Source organism: Erythrolamprus reginae, chromosome Z, assembly GCF_031021105.1.
Source record: "Erythrolamprus reginae isolate rEryReg1 chromosome Z, rEryReg1.hap1, whole genome shotgun sequence".
Classification (NCBI taxonomy): domain Eukaryota; kingdom Metazoa; phylum Chordata; class Lepidosauria; order Squamata; family Dipsadidae; genus Erythrolamprus; species Erythrolamprus reginae.
Window position 1 is genome coordinate 101782962 of NC_091963.1, and position 17948 is coordinate 101800909.

General features: G+C 38.6%; 1 protein-coding gene across 5 annotated transcripts in view; it reads left to right on the forward strand.

Moving 5' to 3' along the window:
* Positions 1-6005, forward strand: part of TLK2 (tousled like kinase 2) — a 59509-nt gene extending 53504 nt beyond the window's left edge. For all 5 annotated transcript variants that reach the window (XM_070727921.1, XM_070727922.1, XM_070727920.1 and 2 more), the window contains exons 21-22: positions 2245-2352; positions 3085-6005. In XM_070727921.1, the coding sequence (XP_070584022.1) occupies positions 2245-2352; positions 3085-3258 (282 nt within the window). In that variant the 3' untranslated portion in view covers positions 3259-6005. The remainder of the gene's footprint in view (positions 1-2244; positions 2353-3084) is intronic.
* Positions 6006-17948: the final 11943 nt, after the last annotated feature.

A 17948-nucleotide genomic window follows, 5' to 3' on the forward strand; every position in this document is an offset into this window, starting at 1 on the left:
TCTTGTTGAGTTGCAAAATCAAACCAGACAGTTATAGAGGTGCAAATGGCGGACCTAATGATTCCTCTGTGGAACTGTATCAGCAGCTCCTTGGGCTGTTTGAGCTTCCTGAGTTGGCGTAGAAAGAAAATTTTTGTTGTACTTTTTTGATGACATTTTTGATGTTAGGTGACCATCTTAGGTCTTGTGATATGATAGAAGCTAGAAATTTGAAGATCTCTACTGTTGATACTGTGTTGTCTAGTATTGTAAGAGGTGGTAGGATGGGGGGGAGGGGTGTTGTCCTAAAGTCTACCACCATTTCTATAGTTTTGAGTGTGTTCATTTCCAGATTGTTCTGGTCGCACTATGAGGCTAGTTGATCAACCTCCCATTTATATGCCGTTCAGATGAAGACCAATCACTGTTGTACCATCTACAGACTTCAGTAGTTTAACAGATGGATCGTTTGAGATGCAGTCATTGGTATATAGAGAGAAGTGGTGAGAGCACACAGCTTGGGGGGGGGGGGCTCTGTTAATTTACAGGTATCCGATGTGATTTTTCCTAGCTTCACCTGCTGCTTCCTGTCTGTTAGGAAGTTTGTGATCCACTTACAAGTGTGTTCAGGTACCGCTAGCTGTTGTGAGTGGTCTTCAACCAACTCTGGTAATGATAGATTCTGAGGAGGATGAGCCAGGCCTATCTTTACCAGCTGATGTACAGAGTGAGAGTGAGGGAGAAATAGACCTGGATGAACCTGAAGGACCATCAAAGGTGGCAGATAGGCTAATGACAGTAGGGTCTGACTTAGAGGAAGGGGAGGAGGACTATCAGCCTTTGCTAGATGCTCCCTTTACAAGACTTAAAGAAAAAACAAGAACTTTTGTATGGGAAAAGGAAGTAGACTGTAGTTTGTTAACTCTAGGGAATTGTTGACCACTCCTCATAGGTATTTAAGGGTGGTGAATGGGAAATTTGGGGTGGAGTTTCAATGTTTTGCAATGGAGTCAGTTGATGTTTGTTTACGCTAGCCAACTGTTATTTCCCTGCTAAAATCCTTGGAGAAAAAGTGCCCTGTCTGCGGAGACGCTGGGAAGCTGTACTTGTAAGTCAGTGAAACTGGAGACTCATAAAGGAATTTGCAATTAGCTTTGGCAGCAGCCTAGCCAATAAACTGTAATCTTTTAACTCCTCACTGAGAAGCTGCTAAGATGAACTTGCAGGCATTAATTTTGTTTGTATAAATGATGCTTTCTATATAAAAAGAATTATTTGACATATGTGCGTGGATTACTCCTTTCTTTTCAATGTGTGTAGGCCTGGGATAGAACACTAGCTAATTTAGTTTAGTTTCCATATCTAACGCTATTATTCTTATGTTAAACATTCTTCTTTTTACTTACAATTTTATACTTGTATATTACTTTACATCTATTTACATTTTACATTTACATTTATTTTGATACATCATTTTATATATCATCATCATTTTATATATCATTGAGTCTATCATCTGCACTTCTATAACTGTCTGGTTTGGTTCTGCAACCCAATAAGACCAACACAGATTTCAGAGGATAATCAAAACTGCAGAAACCCCAATTTTTGCCAACCTGCCTTCCATTGAGGACCTGTATACTGCACGAGTCAAAAAGAGGGCAGTGAAAATATATTACTGACCCCTCACATTCTGGACACAAATTGTTTCAACTCCTACCCTCAAAACTTCACTACAGAGCACTGCACACCAAGAGAACTAGACACAAGAACAGTTTTTTCCTAAATGCCATTACTCTACTAAACAAATAATTCCCTCAACACTGTCAAACTTTTTACTAAGTCTGCACTTCTATTTCTACTAGTTTTTTCTCATCATTCCTATCATCCTTTTCCTCCAATTTAGGACTGTATGACTGTAACTTGTTGCTTGTATCCTAAGATTTTTATTAATATTGTTTCCTCATTGCTTATTTGACCCCTATGACAATCATTAAATGTTGTACTACATGCTTCCTTGTGTGTCCAATTACATTTGGCCAATGAAGAATTCTATTTTATATTATTTTACACATTAATTTTATTTTCCCTTTCAAACCAGTCATACTATTTATTCCATATTTTATGGAATGTTTTCATGTCCCTTCTTGTTCATCTTTTCTCAAAGCAAAATACATAGCTTCCTCATTTTCTTCTCCTAGAAATGTTTAGTTCTATAGTCATCCTTGTATCCCTTTCTTGCATTTTTTCCCTCTTACTCTGCAGCCCTTTGGTCACAACCAATCACAGCAAGATATTCTACAGGAAAACACAATCCTTAAAGCTACAGAAGTACAGTTTCCTCCTAAACCAGTGGTTACACCAGAAGCAAAGGTAAAAAATGTTTGGTACAGGGGAATAGAATTACTGTAATCTGTTTAGTAGGGATTTGTTTAATTCTCCTATTGGAGTAATCTATTTCAGGTGAATAGAGATTCATTACATGCAAAGCAAGATAATTCGAGTCTGGAATATTGCATTTTGTCACAATTTTCTAATTTTCTGAGATTGTGGATTTGGGGTATTTATGAGCCATATCCCATAATCATCACAATTACAACAAATCATGGCTTGAACTATTTTGCTTTGCTTGTAATGAGTCTCTCTCATATATTAGTTTCACGTTTTAAGTTGCATTACTGAAATAAATGAACTTTTGCGCAATATTCTAATTTTTCGAGTTTCACATGTAATCATTTGGATTGGTTTTCACTTACTGACAGAGAGAGAGGAAATATTCTTGCATTCCACAAGCTGTTATCTGCCTATCTTTCTTCCATGGTGCTAAATTCTTTAAAACAGATAAAAGACCTATGAAACAAATGCAGGGAAGCTGAAATAAATGTTGAATAGCTGCCTTTCAACCAGATTTTTAGGAGGAATGCCTGTATCACAAATGAAAACTTAACCTAGAGAAATCTATTGGGGGCAAATTTCATACAACATAGGAAGATTTTTCTATAACTTTAATTTGCTGTAAAACATACAAATTTGATTTGCTTTTTGCTATTGCTGCTAGTTTCTTTTCTGGTGCCTACTTTCTCCTTGTCTTTCATTATTTTTTAGGCATTTATTAGGCGTTGCTTGGCATATAGGAAGGAAGATCGGATAGATGTCCAACAATTGGCATGTGACCCCTACTTGCTTCCTCACATCCGCAAATCTGTATCAACAAGCAGCCCAGCTGGAGCTGCTATCGCCTCAACTTCTGGATCTTCTAATAACAGCTCTTCAAACTGAGCAGGGACAATAGGCAAAAATATATATATAACTGGAACTGCAGAAGGAAATGGAGAGAGTCAGACATGTTTTGAGATGCAGCCTCGGGATTGGCAAGAAGTCCACAAAATGGCTCCAAGAAACCAGGATCAGGTTCTTTATTTTTCTCTTGCATTCTTATCCCATCCATAGAGCAAGGCATCATTGATTCTCAGCAAGGATTATGGCAACTTAAGCTAAGTAGCCAAGGAAAAGAAGATTGGTTGGACTAGTGCTAAGCAATTGCAAAGGCACTATTTGCTCTGGGCAGTGAAAGGAAAAAGATGGTTCCATGTACCGTGAACTTCCAAACACTACAGACCCAGAGTGTGGTTCCATGATGCAGGGTGAACACACTTAGTGTGAAGAAATGTGGTTTTGGTGGCAGGGTAAAGAGGCTGGAGACAGTCCACCGTCAATATTTAAAATATTTTTTTTCCTTTTTTGTAAGACTACATCTCATTGGAGGGAAGGGGAAGAAACCACATAGGTCAATGGTATGAAGTTGCACTGAAGGTTGGCATAGGATTTTTGCACACTCTACAAGAGAATGCAGTGTCCTGCCAATTGACAGCACCAGCATTAGCATGTTATCCCAAATAATTTCATCTTTAGTAACAAATTTGTTTTTTGGATACAAGATGAATTAAATAGCAAGTCAGTGTGGCAGCAATTTTTCCTTAGAGTGACTTCATAATCTATAAGAAAGGAATGCAATGCAGAGTTTACATAACAACTGTGAGGTTAGATTTCTCTCCCCTGTCAGCATCCTAAGAAAGTTACTATTTTGTCAGGAATTTGACAGTTGTCAGCCCTCCTCTTTGAATAAATGTAGAATTTCTCCTAATTTTTTTTTCTTTCCCCACCTAATTCTTCAATCCATTCATTGATGTTTCCTTTAGAAAACTCTGCTCTTTTTAACAGGCACACAAATGTTGGCTCTAGAAAATTCTTTAGCCTAAGTTTTTATCCTGCCTAATTTTTAATATTTGCTTTTTGCATTGTTTTGGATGCATTTGCTTGGAGGAAGTGTATGTAGAAGAGACAGACTTTTCTAATGTTCTGTCTTGTGTTTAATTTTCTTCTCGGTTAAAAAAGTGTTTTTTAAAATATTCTTTACTTTTTATCTTCTAAAAAAAACCTTAAAAACCAAAGAAGAATCCAGTTGCTTGAAACTTGTGGCAAAACACTACTCATGCAAATAGCTGAAAGGATGTTTGTTGCAAATTATTTGAGCAGTACTGTATGATCAAGTACCCTGGCACAGACCTCAGTTCTTCACTTATGGCTGATGATTCTCAGTCCTCCCTTAATTTCTTATAGGTAATAATATAAACAAGGGGCCAAACATTTTGAAAGTCAAGAGAATAAGAAGAGAGAATAAAATTAGACCTAAGGGCTTTGAATGTAAACTAATATGAGGATATCCTGTGGCTATATTTGCAGATTAGGTGACTAAGACCTGATTGTTAAGTCCATTTGGGGTCCTGACCCTTCCTTCTGAAGCAGCACAGTGCATGCACCATTCGGTCAGAAGATGATTCCATTCCTAAATGGAATTAAATGAGCGTCAATAGCGTAAGGAAATGCAATATGTTAATATATAATAACTCAAGATACCATAAGAAAGCTCATAGTGGTCATCTTTAAAATAATATCTTCCAAATATATGACTACCTATAGAATGGGAGTTTCTCATCAGTATGATACGTTGTCAAAGCTTTGAAGGACCTTGTCTTCCTTTTTTCTTCCACTCTCAATCATAGTTCTTGCTTCTTTTCCTACACAAACAACTGATGTTTAAACATCTTTTACTGGAGATAAAGTGTAAGCAGTTTCCAGGATTATCTAAATTTCTAGTCAAACACATCCGTTGCACCTATTTCTCCCAATAAATTTGCTAATTGCCTCTGAAGACATATGAAAATTGTTTTATTTTGTTTTTCCTTTCTCCCAGTTTTTAATTTGCGTTCTTGTCTTAAAAGAAGCCAACTCATTCACATGTCTGTTTCTTTCAGGGTTCATATGTGCCATGATTACTCGTAGTCCTTTCACCAAAATGCAGCTCATATTAACTGTCAAAATATATAGGCAGAAATGACTGCTGCCATGACAAGATATGGCTGCTTTCAGCTTGTAATGGTTGACCCATTTTCTCATCTATTTTGGAATAGGGTTTGCGTTATTTTTCCATAGCTGAATACAAAATATGAAAGATTATCCATGTCACAGCTCAGATCTAACACTGAAGCCCTTTGCCCTCTATATTTCTTACTTGGAAAGATAATAGGAATCTGCATTCCATTGTCATTTAGTTGATTCTTGATGATTAGCAGAAATCCTATCCCAAATAAAACTACAGTACTTAATTTGCTTTAAAAGGAATCTCAATCAATTATAATGTTTTAAATCGCAATGTGACTCCCCCCTCCCTCCTTTGCTCACCCATTAAACAATAGTTGTCTGATATATTGATCTTCATTCATTATACCTGAGCAGAAGCTTCTATCCTTTTAATGGAGTTCATCATTTTACCAGGCTAAATAACTTTGAAAAAGAAATACAGACTGCTGAAATGTTTTATTTTGGGTATCCAAGCCTTTCTGTTGCCACACTTATTCATTTAACTGAAAGGGAAAAAGAAAGGTGTATGGATTTGTAACTTGAAACTAGGCCAGATTATTTTGGCTTTGCCCTACAGACAAAAATATTAAACACGTTTTCAAAAATTCAGTTTTTACTTGCCTGATTTTACATTTAAGCTGAATTATTGTTATGGGAGGCACGAAAATTACAAGCTGTATAAAAGACACTCATTGATCCTGATGAAATAATATAAGCAAATAGTTTGTTGAGAGTCCACAAAAATTAGAAAAAGATAGTTTTCCTTCTCTAATAGGAAGATCTGATAGATTTGTAAGTCAGCGTAAAAATGAATAAAGCAATGTGGACAGAAATAAAGTGCTACCTTCTCTTAAATATAAATAATCATTTAAAAGGTTCCTCGGATGCCAAGAGTTTTGAGAATTGGAGGTCAACTCCATCGTGCTGTGAAAATGTCCATGATTGTTTGCCTTAAAAGGTCTTTCACTGCCTAGTGAAATTTTAGAACTTTCTCCAGATAAATATTTGGATAGGGCTTCTGTTCCCAATATAATATAGGCTAAGCACAATTCCTAAAGGCAGCAACTTACTGAATTCTTGAACTAAGAAATATTTCTATTAATTTTATTTTTTGTTGTAGTTTTCCCAATAATGGTAAGATCATTCCCAGGACTGAGCTCTTTATTTTAGAATAAAATTTCCAAGTGATAAGAGCCCTTCATACTTTAAGAATTATTATATTCAGAAACTGCGTTGGATCTCATCTTAATATAGCTCATTTCTATTGATTAAAGGTGCTTTCCACATTTGCACCAGAGTGATGCCTCCCTTTAAGGCAGGTAAATGATTCCTTAAAACAGTAGTAAATGATTAATTTTGTACTAAAGCATTTTTTTCACCCTTATGTATGCAAAAGCCTTAAAAATCAGGCTCCTTTAGTAAATTGCAGAGAAATGTTGTTCTTGTGTAACATTTGAAATAATTTCCACTCATTTTGAAATTAACAAAATTTTTACAATTTTTAGCCTGTGATAAATTACTGGCATTATCATGTCCAAAAATATATCCTACTGGAAAACAGTTCATTATATCTTATTGCAGCACACTGTTTAAACTATTTTATTTTACTTTTCTTAAGAAAAGGAAGGCAATTTTTTAAAACAAGGTAAAAGTCTAATGATCAGGACAACCTATAAACAAATTTATCATATCTGTAACCTTCAGCTGGGTGAAAACCTAGTCAAACTTAGAAAATGATAGAACCATTACTCCTGAGGGAATGAAATTTGTGGTAGTTGTGGCTATGTCAGAGCTGCAGGGCTGCTGTTGCAATCATATGATTCACATTTTCAAAATTCCATACTTTCCAAGCCACTTGCGCAATCCCTCAATTCTCCCCTTCTCAGAAGTAGCCACAACCTGCCTGGCTGGAAAGAGGAAAAGAAGGAAAAGAAGGGAGGGAGGGAGGGAGGGAGGGAGGGAGGGAGGGAGGAAGGAAGGAAGGAAGGAAGGAAGGAAGGAAGGAAGGAAGGAAGGAAGGAAGGAAGGAAGGAAAGATTTCCAAAGCTCACTGCCAGATTCCAGAAGGTAATTCAGTGAAGAAGCCTATAGGAAGTCAGAAGTAGGTCTCAATCCCACTGATTTTTTGCCCTCCATTGATAATCCTGTTTAAGCAAACATCTGAAACGATAATATGTGATCTTTATTTGCAACAAGAAATTAGCTTGACATCTTCCCACAAGTGAATTGGAAAACTTGCAGGGAAAAAGTCAGTGGGAATCATGTTACAGCTGATGGTGGAAGTGTGTCAATATCTTTGGACTTGCAACTTCCTTCCTAGGAAAACTGCAGAAAAGGTTGGAGGTTGCATCTGTACTACACAAATATACACAACTAAATTCTTCAAAATGCAAGAAAGGTCCTTTTCATGTATCCCATGTAAATCTATGTAATCTTAATGTTTGGTAAAAGTTTCCCAGGCCGCCACCACCACCACATAACACCTACAATTATAGGGGTTCTACTAAAGCTGCCCACCTAGCCCAGGAGAATTAAACAATGATGTTCCATCTATTTCTGGAAAAAAATAGAAAATTGCCTTGCAGCTTTAAACAAATATAGCTGAAAAAGTATATGGGACCTGGCTTTTGCCTATATTGCAGTGGTTCCCAAACTTGGCAACTTCAAGACTTGTGGACTTCAGCTTCCAGAATTCTCCAGCCAGCTATGCTATGCTATGCTGTCTGGAGAATTTTGGAAGTTGAAGTCCACAAGTCTTAAAGTTGCCAAGTTTGGGAACCACTGGCAGCATTGCAGCAAGATGAGTACTGCTAGTACATCTGGGGGAGTCCATTGGGAATTATTACTGAGAAGGCCAGTCATATCACAGCTGCCTCACAAACTTCATGAAAGATAGGACAGGCATCCTGATCAACACTCGTATGTTCAATGCTTGCAAAGTGCTGTCTAAAATACCCCAGTTGCTGCACAATAATGCTCTAGCACAAATGAAAGAGTATAAGTTACTAATTATCCTGGACCTTTTGGCAATTTTCAGTAGATGTCAAATACAGTACTTTCTGGACTACCAGAACTGATACAAGGGGATTATTATTTATCAATATCTACCCAGTTGACCCACTTGTTCAGAATATATATCAGAGTCCCCAGCCTTTTTTGTTCTGTGGACTAACCACTTAAGCAGCTGTGATTTCACATGCGCAACATAAATCTGTTCATATGCTTCACATGCTTACCCAATGTGTCAATGGCCCAATTCTCAGTGGAGTTCTGGGGTTGGGGACCCCTGATCTATATGAAAATGGGGGAGATTATTTGAAAGGTTTGAAATGGGGTGCCAACATTACACTGATGATACACTCCTTTTTTCTCTTTCCTCCATTTCAAATTTGTTAAGTATAAAAATAGTCTGAATGAAAATAAAGAGAGAAAAAGAGAGGTACAAGTATGAAATTGCAATTATTGACTAATTGCAATCAATTAGTCAGTTTTGGACCAGATTATATTTCTGAAAGAGTAAATCCACACTCTAGGAGTGCTTCTTAATCCTCAACTGTTATTGAATTCTTAGATGACAGCTGCAATGTTTTTTCACACAAAGCTAGTATGCCAACTATGAAATTTTCAAAGCAAGTGAAGATTTGGTAAAGGTCCATACCTTAGTTCCATCCTACATTAGCTATTGGAACATGCTGAATGTAAGGATATTCTTGAAAAGTGCCCCAAAATTCCCAATTTGTGTGAAATACAGCAGGTAAACCTAATAACCAGAAGAAACTTGGATGACAATATGCCTTGGATTGTATAGTTTCTTAGTTACTTTCTAAGCATAATGTGGTTTGGGACCTCATTATCTAAAGAATCATTTGTTGTATTTTCTGTCTAATTGTCAGGATTTCCCTGAGGATACTTTTTGATACCATAATCTTCCCCATCTCATTATAAGAGGCTCTGGTGGAGAGGACTTTTTGCATTGCTCTAATTCTCTTTTGCTGGTGTTTAATACATGATTTAACATTCATTTATGTTTTTAAACTTTCACTATGCTCTTTATTTAGCCACCTTCAATGGCTAAAACAGGAATTACAATAATTGCATGAGGCAAATGTACTGCTAATTCTTCAAACCACCATCTCACTGAAAAGGATCAAGCTGTATCTCATCATCACACTCTGCTAATCTATAACACCTCAGAATGGTTGGATCCCTTATGTGAGTGATGAGAAGGCTAAGCACTTAGGTATATAAATCTTGATACAGTGGTACCTCTACTTACGAACTTAATTCGTTCCGTGACCAGGTTCTTAAGTAGAAAAGTTTGTAAGGAATCAATGTAAAAGCAAATAATGCATGCGATTAGGGCAGCGGTCCCCAAACTACGGCCCGTGGGCCGGATGCGGCCCGTTGAGGCCATTTATCCGGCCCGTGGCAGTGCACAAGATTTTTCTGATCGAATCTCCCATCCACACAGTCCGTGCAGTCTTGCTGCTGAGTTTCTGGCGGCAGCGAGGAGAGGTGGAGAGCAAAGCAGCAGTCAGGAAAGCGGACCTGCAATTGGCCCCTTTGTTTCCCGCCTTTAGGGAGAGAAACTGTTGCTGCTCTGCCATAGGGCAGCAAAAGTTCTTCTCCCTAAAGGCGGGAAACAAAGGGGCCAATTGCAGGTCCGCTTTCCTGACTGCCGCTTTGCTCTCCACCTCTCCTCGCTGCCGCCAGAAACTCAGCAGCAAGACCGCAGGCACTGAGTGGATGGGAGACTTTCCCCTCCCTGCTTTCCAGCGTCTTGGTTCCTCCAGTGGTGCTTTTTACCTCTTCAAAGTTTTTGCACGGTGAGATTTGCATTTGGGCAAGGATTCAGTGGGGGGGGGGGGGTGTTTCTGCTGGGGAGAAGGGAGTGGGAGGGAAGCTCTTCGTTCCTCCGGTGGTGCTTTTTACCTCTTCTAAGTTCTTGCATGGTGAGATTTGCATTCGGGCAAGGATTCAGGGTGTGTGTGTGTGTGCTACAGAGAGTGGGGAGAGAAAGGGAGTGAGTAAGAGAGAAAGCAAGAGAGAGAGAGAGGAGAGATAGGGAGAGGAAGAGGGGGAGATGGAGAGGGAGTGAGAGAGGGAAATAAAGCAAGAGAGAGGGAGTGACAGAGAAAGAGTGAGTGAGAGAGAAAAAACAAGAGGGAGAGAGAAAGCAAGAAAGAGAAACAGGGAGAGAGAAAGAGGGAGAGGGAGGAATTTACTTGTTAATAAAGAAGTATAAATTACTTTATTTATTACTTCTTCTTTATTTTAAATATTGTATTTGTTTCCATTTTGTTTTTTATTTTAAATAAGGTATGTGCAGTGTGCAATAGGGATTTGTTCATAGGTTTTTTTATAGTCCGGCCCTCCAACAGTCTGAGGGAGAGTGAACTGGCCCCCTGTATAAAACGTTTGGGGACCCCTGGATTAGGGAAACCACAGGGAGGGTGGAGGCCCAGTTTCTTCTCAGGAGATTCCTAGAGAGGCCCCACAGAGGCTTCTCCCCGCCTTTTCCAGCCCTGTTTCCTCCCAGGATATTCCTAGAGAGGCCCCACAGAGGCTTCTCTCTGCCTTTTCCGGCCCTGTTTTCTCCCATGAGATTCCTAGAGAGGCCCCACAGCGGCTTCTCCCCGCCTTTTCCAGCCCTGTTTCCTCCCAGGAGATTCCTAGAGAGGCCCCACGGAGGCTTCTCCCTGCCTTTTCCAGTTACAGTTTCCGAGGGTCGGGTTTGTAAGTGGAAAATGGTTCTTGAGAAGAGGCAAAAAAATCTTGAACACCCGGTTCTTATCTAGAAAAGTTCTTAGGTAGAGGTACCACTGTACTTGATTATCTTCCGCTGACTGGAACTAGACAAACTTCATATTAAAAGTCATCTTAAAGACAGCTCTTAATACTCAATACCTTGAGTATTGCCCTGTCCTTGTGTTCAAATATACCCTGGGTGTTGACAAGGTCTTCACCATGCCTTGCTACTAACACATCTTCTAAATTAAACCTCTTCTTTACAATAAAGATTTAGGCAGATAAGTCTGTCAACTGTCAAAGAATGTTCATTCCATGTTATTCAGGTTACTCAGATTTTTCTCTGAATCGTGTTAATAAAGAAAAATTCCAGTGTCTATTCTTCCAGTTAAATCAAGAACAAGGATTCCAGACTAATTAACAAAAGTACTGGTTTTGCAAGAACTTTCAAAGTTGTATGTCTAAAGAGAAATGTTACATATCCACAAGTACTAATCTAAAGACAAGGTAAGATACGTTAGAATCTGAAAAGCTTATAATTCAACTTTTAAAATATATAGAGAGTGGTTTTTCAAATTAAATGGAAACTAAATTTAAACTGATTAAATTGAATTAATTTAGCTCAGGTAAAATTCTTTTTCTGATTAGATTTTTTACTTTGATTTTTAAAGAAAATTCATTCTCCATGGGTTGCATGCAGTCCTCAGGTTACGAACAACTGAGCCCAAACTGTATATTGAGAATTAAGTTTTGCCCCATTTTATGACCTTTCTTGCCAAAGTTTTAAGTGAATCATTGTAGTTGTTAGTAACCTGATCGTTAAGTGAATCTGGCTTTCCAATTGACTTTGTCATAAGTTTGCAGAAATGATCACATGACTCCATTATTTATTTATTTATTCCATTTTTATGCCGCCCTTCTCCTTAGACTCAGGGCAGCTTACAACATGTTAGCAATAGCACTTTTTTAACAGAGCTAGGCTATTGCCCCCACAATCCGAGTCCTCATTTTACCCACCTCGGAAGGATGGAAGGCTGAGTCAACCTTGAGCCGGTGATGAGATTTGAACCGCTGACCTTCAGATCTACAGTCAGCTTCAGTGGCCTGTAGTACAGCACTCTACCTGCTGCGCCACCCCGGCTCTTAAATATGAACCAGCTGCTAAGCATCTGAATTTTGATCACATGATTGTGTGAAAAAGTCATGTCACTTTTTTTCAGTACCGCTGTAACTTCAAATGGTCAATAAACTGCTGTAAGTCAAGGACTACCTATATTTGATGATAAGTGATGAAAATGATGGCTTATTTATTTTTTTGCCAAAAATTGTCCTGCCCAATATGAAACTTTGCCCCTAATTTTAGCATGCAGTTTAGAGGCAGGGGAAAAATGATTCAATTTTCCTTTGGAGAGGCAATAAAAACTAGATTGATAACTCTTAAAAGCTAAATTATTTCTTATATTAATAGAGAATAAAAGTAATATTGAAATAAATACTTCAACTTGATGTTGTTAGTGCCTTTTCTAAGTTCCATTTGCATTCCAAAAACAGCTATTTATAGTAGCATATTACAATGCAGATGATCTACTGAATGTTACTGGATCTCTTCATAGTTCTGGTATACATATTGGATTGCAATCAAATTATATCATACTTTAGTCTTTCAGAAACGAATAGGTCTTAGATTAGTCATTGCTGGTTTACTCCATAAACATCTATGAAACTAAAGCAATATTCCTTAGTACAGTTAATAAAAATCCATCAATAAAGCCTTCAAATCAGGAATCAAACACAAAATTTGGATCACCGAAAATGTAATCTTTTAACATAAATATAATCCTAGCCAATATCCATCCAAACTATGAATGTTCATGATACAGTTGTATCCTACTTCTTGTCTGAGTTTGTGGCAAGTTATTGAATGTATTTTTCTCCAGCAGGAATCGCAGTTCAGAAGCTTGAATATACTGTATTCCAAGTCAGCATAGGATATGAATTCAAGGACAAGGAAAAGGATGCCCAAACAATATTTCTTTATACAAAGGATTGATTGAACTTTATTCAATGTACATGACTACCTATCTCAAACAAGTGACTCTTGGAAACTAACAACAACAATAATGCTATTTTTGTAGTCTTCTCCCCCCCCCCAAGCCCCCTCCGCCACTCATAGAACAAATAAATAATTGGCAAGTGAGATTAAAAAACAATAAAAAGTTAACGTAAATAATTAAAATGGCTAATAAAACTGCACCTATTTCTAAAATGTATACTGGCCATGTAACTATGGTGTCATAGATTGAAGAAGGGGGAACAAATTGTTCAAGGGACTCCTTGCGACTTTCCAGTATTTATTTTGAGTCAGCCCTGTTTACATCCAGCAAGATATAATATGGACTTGCATATTTGAGCTGAATGGAGAATAAAAGCAAATGAGGGGAAAATTTTTTATTATTCAATGAGTTACATGAATAGAAATGGAAATGTGCTTTCCCAGTGTTACCGACATTTTATTCTCTTATGTCTTATATCTATTGTATCTAAATTGCAAAAATTTGAAATACAATGTTCCTAATGGTAGCCAAAAGAGCTTTCCAAACCTTTTAGCTGCCATCTAATGGTCTTCTGGGTTTTTGCAGTCCACATCTGATATACCTACTCTCTCATCTTTTCGCAGCTTTGCTCACTAAAGATGTTGGAAGCTATCTAAGACAATTTGGAGTCTGACTAAAGTATATAATTCAGTCCTCAACAATTGATGTCAAAATAAGAGAGCAGAAAGCAAAGAAATATCCATGAAATCGAAATAGACACAGTCTAATTGTTAAAGCACCAGATTAGAAACCAAGAGACTGTAAGGTTGATGACTTTGGGCCAGTCACAATTTCTCAGTCCAATTCACTTCATGTGGTGGTGGCGGCTGTGGGGAATATTGGAAGGGAAATAAATTTTGGATATATTTGCTGCCTTAAGTTAGTCATAAAAATAATAAAAGATGGTGTTTTTTTAAAATCTCAAAAATAAAATCACTAAATCGTGCTAATAAAGTTTGTGTTGCATCTTTTCCATAGGTGAGCTCATTCACTGTTTCTCTGATATTTTTGAACTTCAGTTTAATTTCTATGCCAGTTGATTGAGAAGAAAATTAATTGATGGGCTATTTTTCTTATAAGCAAAAATAAGAGGGTTTTTTTAGTTTGCTTTGTGAATCAGCATTCAACGTGCTGCCCTTCTCTGCAGTATAAAGTACAATTTAGGAAGCTCTTTAATTTTGTTTCTCTGTGTGACAAGAATGTCCTGAAAGATAACCTATTAAACATAGAAAAATAAATATGGAGATTTTAAGTCAGAAATTGGAAATTTTAAGAGTAATTTGTGATATTAAATGAGGAATGGATGTTGAAAGATAAAAACATGGCTCTGCATCTGATCATGCTATAAGGAATAGAGTGATATATGTCAGAGAAAGTAATTTGAAAGCAATGAGAATTGTTGATTGAATGCAGGCATCAATGTGTAACCTTGACTAGGGATTTTAGTTGGAATCGAATAATATAAGCACACTTGGAGTAAAACTAGACTTAGTATCTACTTATATCATACTGGCCAAAATATGCCAAAAGTGATTGGTCTTATCCTTCCTATTAGTACACAGAATTGCATTTGGTCCCGCTATAACTAAGGCTGGTAGCATAGTGTACATTTTTTGTAATTTACTAACAATCATAATGTGAAAGCCTCGTGTGACCAAAACAGTGATGAATACTAGAGATAAATATCCATGGGCCTAACTGACAATAATTATGGTGCAAAGAACAGTTTGACTGAAAATGTAAACAATAAGAATTAACTAAAGAAAGTAAAGATATAAAATACATACATTATGTGTACTTGAAACTAAGAAAAGGGAAAAATATAATCTGAATGAAATCTGGGAAATTTACAGAGAATTTTTTAAGATGTATCAGTGTTTTAAAAAATAGTGAGGACTAAATATATCTCAGTATGTCAAAAGAAATGTTGCACCAAACATGCTCTGTGTACTTTGTTACATGAGAGTTGAGCATGTACATAAAAGAAGTTGAAAGCAGTAGAAATGGAGTACATTGCATTTAGATGTTAGGGTATATGGTAAAACAAGAAGGACAGTATCAAGGAAGAATGCGGACTAAATATAAATACGGCATGAAAGAATTATAGCAGAATGATTTAGTCTTATAGCAAGACTGAATGAGGGTGAACATGAAAGAAGAATGAATGAACTGACGGAAACAGGAATACCAAGAAAGTTGCAATTAAGTCAACTGAAGAGATGTAAAAAAAAAAGAGACAGAAGGTAATGTGTGAAGAGGTTTATGGATATACAGTGGTACCTCTACTTAAGAACTTAATTCATTCAATGACCAGGTTCTTAAGTTGAAACGTTCTTAAGAAGAAGCAAATTTTCCCATAGGAATCAATGTAAAAGCAAATAATGCATGCAAAACCATTAGGAAAGAAGTAAATTTGGGTGGGAGGAGGAGGAAGAGGAGGAGGTGAGTCACTGCCAAAGGAAGAAGGTGAGGGGAATAAAAAAAATCCAAAATTTTAAGCCTTAAAAAAAAGAGGGTTTGTGAGGTAGTGAGGTGGAGCACGCACCTCCAATACACTCGGCACGAGGCTGTCTCCCATACACTGCCTCCCATACACTGGCGGCTGCTGCTGCTACCTGCTGTCTCTTCCTTCCCGTGCTGAAGGGCTCTCCTCTCATCTCGCTCGCTTACTTTGTAGCCGGCGCCTTTCCTTCGCTGTGGTGATTCCTCTGCTGCCCAGAGCAAAGGGAGTGTTTCTTTTCTCTCGGCACTGTCCAAATGCCCAGAGAAAGGAAAATGCTTTGTTCACTCTGGGCTGCCAAAGCCTCCTTAAGCGCCACCAAAAGGCTCCTCTGGCAGCCCAGAAAAGCCCGAGATGGCCGGGATTAAAAGGGGAATGGCCCCGGGCACAGGGATATCCCCAATTTGGCAAGGGACAGAGCCCCCAGAACATCAACTTTGGGCTTTATATTAATAAGGTGGACTGGAAGAACTTGCAACCCTTGGAACTTTGGTTTTACCGTGATTTCAGACGAGGAACTATATCTTGACTCTTTATTCCTCCTTTACATCACACCTACTGTTCCCACCGTTTCCATCAAGTTAAGATTTATACTGACCACCTTAGATCACTGTTTTTAAGTTTTCACTATTCTTATATCAATGCTGGACAGACTGATCGGGATGGTTGCTTTTTCTCTATTTTTATGTACCTGTATTGATTTTATCCAGCTTCTGCTATACTGCTATTTTATTTTACTGTAAGGGGGGAGTGATTGTACAGAAAGAGTACGTTGAAGACTGGGCAAGCTGGGGGTGAAGGCCAGAGTCCCCCCTGCTGAATGTGGAAACAGAAGCAGGTGGTGGCTTGACTATAACCACAGGCTTGGTATGAATGGTGCAAGTTCTGCCGCACGAATCCCAGCGATCTATTAGGTCCCACAGAGTTGGCCTTCTCCGGGTCCCGTCGACTAAATAATGTCGTTTGGCGGGTCCCAGGGGAAGAGCCTTCTCTATGGTGGCCCCGACTCTCTGGAACCATCTCCCCCCGGAGATTAGAACTGCCCTCACCCTCCTTGCCTTCCGTAAACTCCTTAAAACCCACCTTTGCCGCCAGGCATGGGGGAATTGAGATATCTCCCCCGGGCCTATACAATTTATGTATGATATGTTTGTATGTATGTCTGATTAATAATGGGGTTTTTTAAATGTTTTTAAATTATTAGATTTGTTATGAATTGTTCTATTGCTGTTGTGAGTCGCCCCAAGTCTACGGAGAGGGGCGGCATACAAATCTAATAAATAAATAAATAAAATAAATGGTATGAATGTGATACCAGGCATATGGGTCCTAGCTGGGAAAGGCAGATATGGCGGGATCCGAGGAGTAGGCCACTCATCGGGAACTAGAACTCATTATTTAAAATGATTTCTTGTTCCGGCCCCTCCACCTATATAGCTGGTGACAGGCAAAGTCAACATCCTGGTCTCAGGCTGCTGTTGCTCAATGCCGGGTCAATTGTGAACAAAGCCCCCCTGGTGGAGATCTACTCTCGAACAAGTGGACTGATCTGGCATGTGTAACTGAGACCTGGATGGGCCAAGAGGGGGGCGTGTTCCCCTCTCAGAGATGTGCCCAGTCGGGTTTCAGGTGCTCTATCAGCCACCATTCCAGGGGCAGAGGAGTGGCTGTCATAATCCGGGAGACACTCAGCCCTCGCAGGAACCCTGCACCTGAGATAGTGGGGTGTGAGCACCTCCTGAGATTGGACCTAGGGGTTCAGGTGGGCTTGTTGCCAATGTACCTGCCTCCTAGCTGATTGCAACAGCTCTGCCTGCGCTACTCAAGTGATAGCCAAGCTGGCGGTCGAGTTCCCTAGACCAGTGTTTCCCAACCTTTTTTGAGCCGCGGCACATTATTCATATTTTCAAAATCCTGGGGAACACTGAAAGGGGGGGGCCGGGGGGGCGGGCTAAAGAAAAGTTTGGACAAAAAACCCCTCTCTTCCTCCCTTTCGCTCTATTTCTCCCTCTTTCTCTCTTTTCCTTCCTTCCCTTCTTTCTCTCTCTCCATCCCTTTCTTTCTTTCTCTCTTTTTTGCTCTCTTTCTCTCTCCCTCCTTCCCTTCCTCTATGTCTTTCTCTCTCCTTTGCTCTCTCTCTCTGTCTCTCTTGCTATCTCTTTATTGCTTTTTTCTCTCTCTTGCTCTCTCTCTCTTTCACTGTCTTG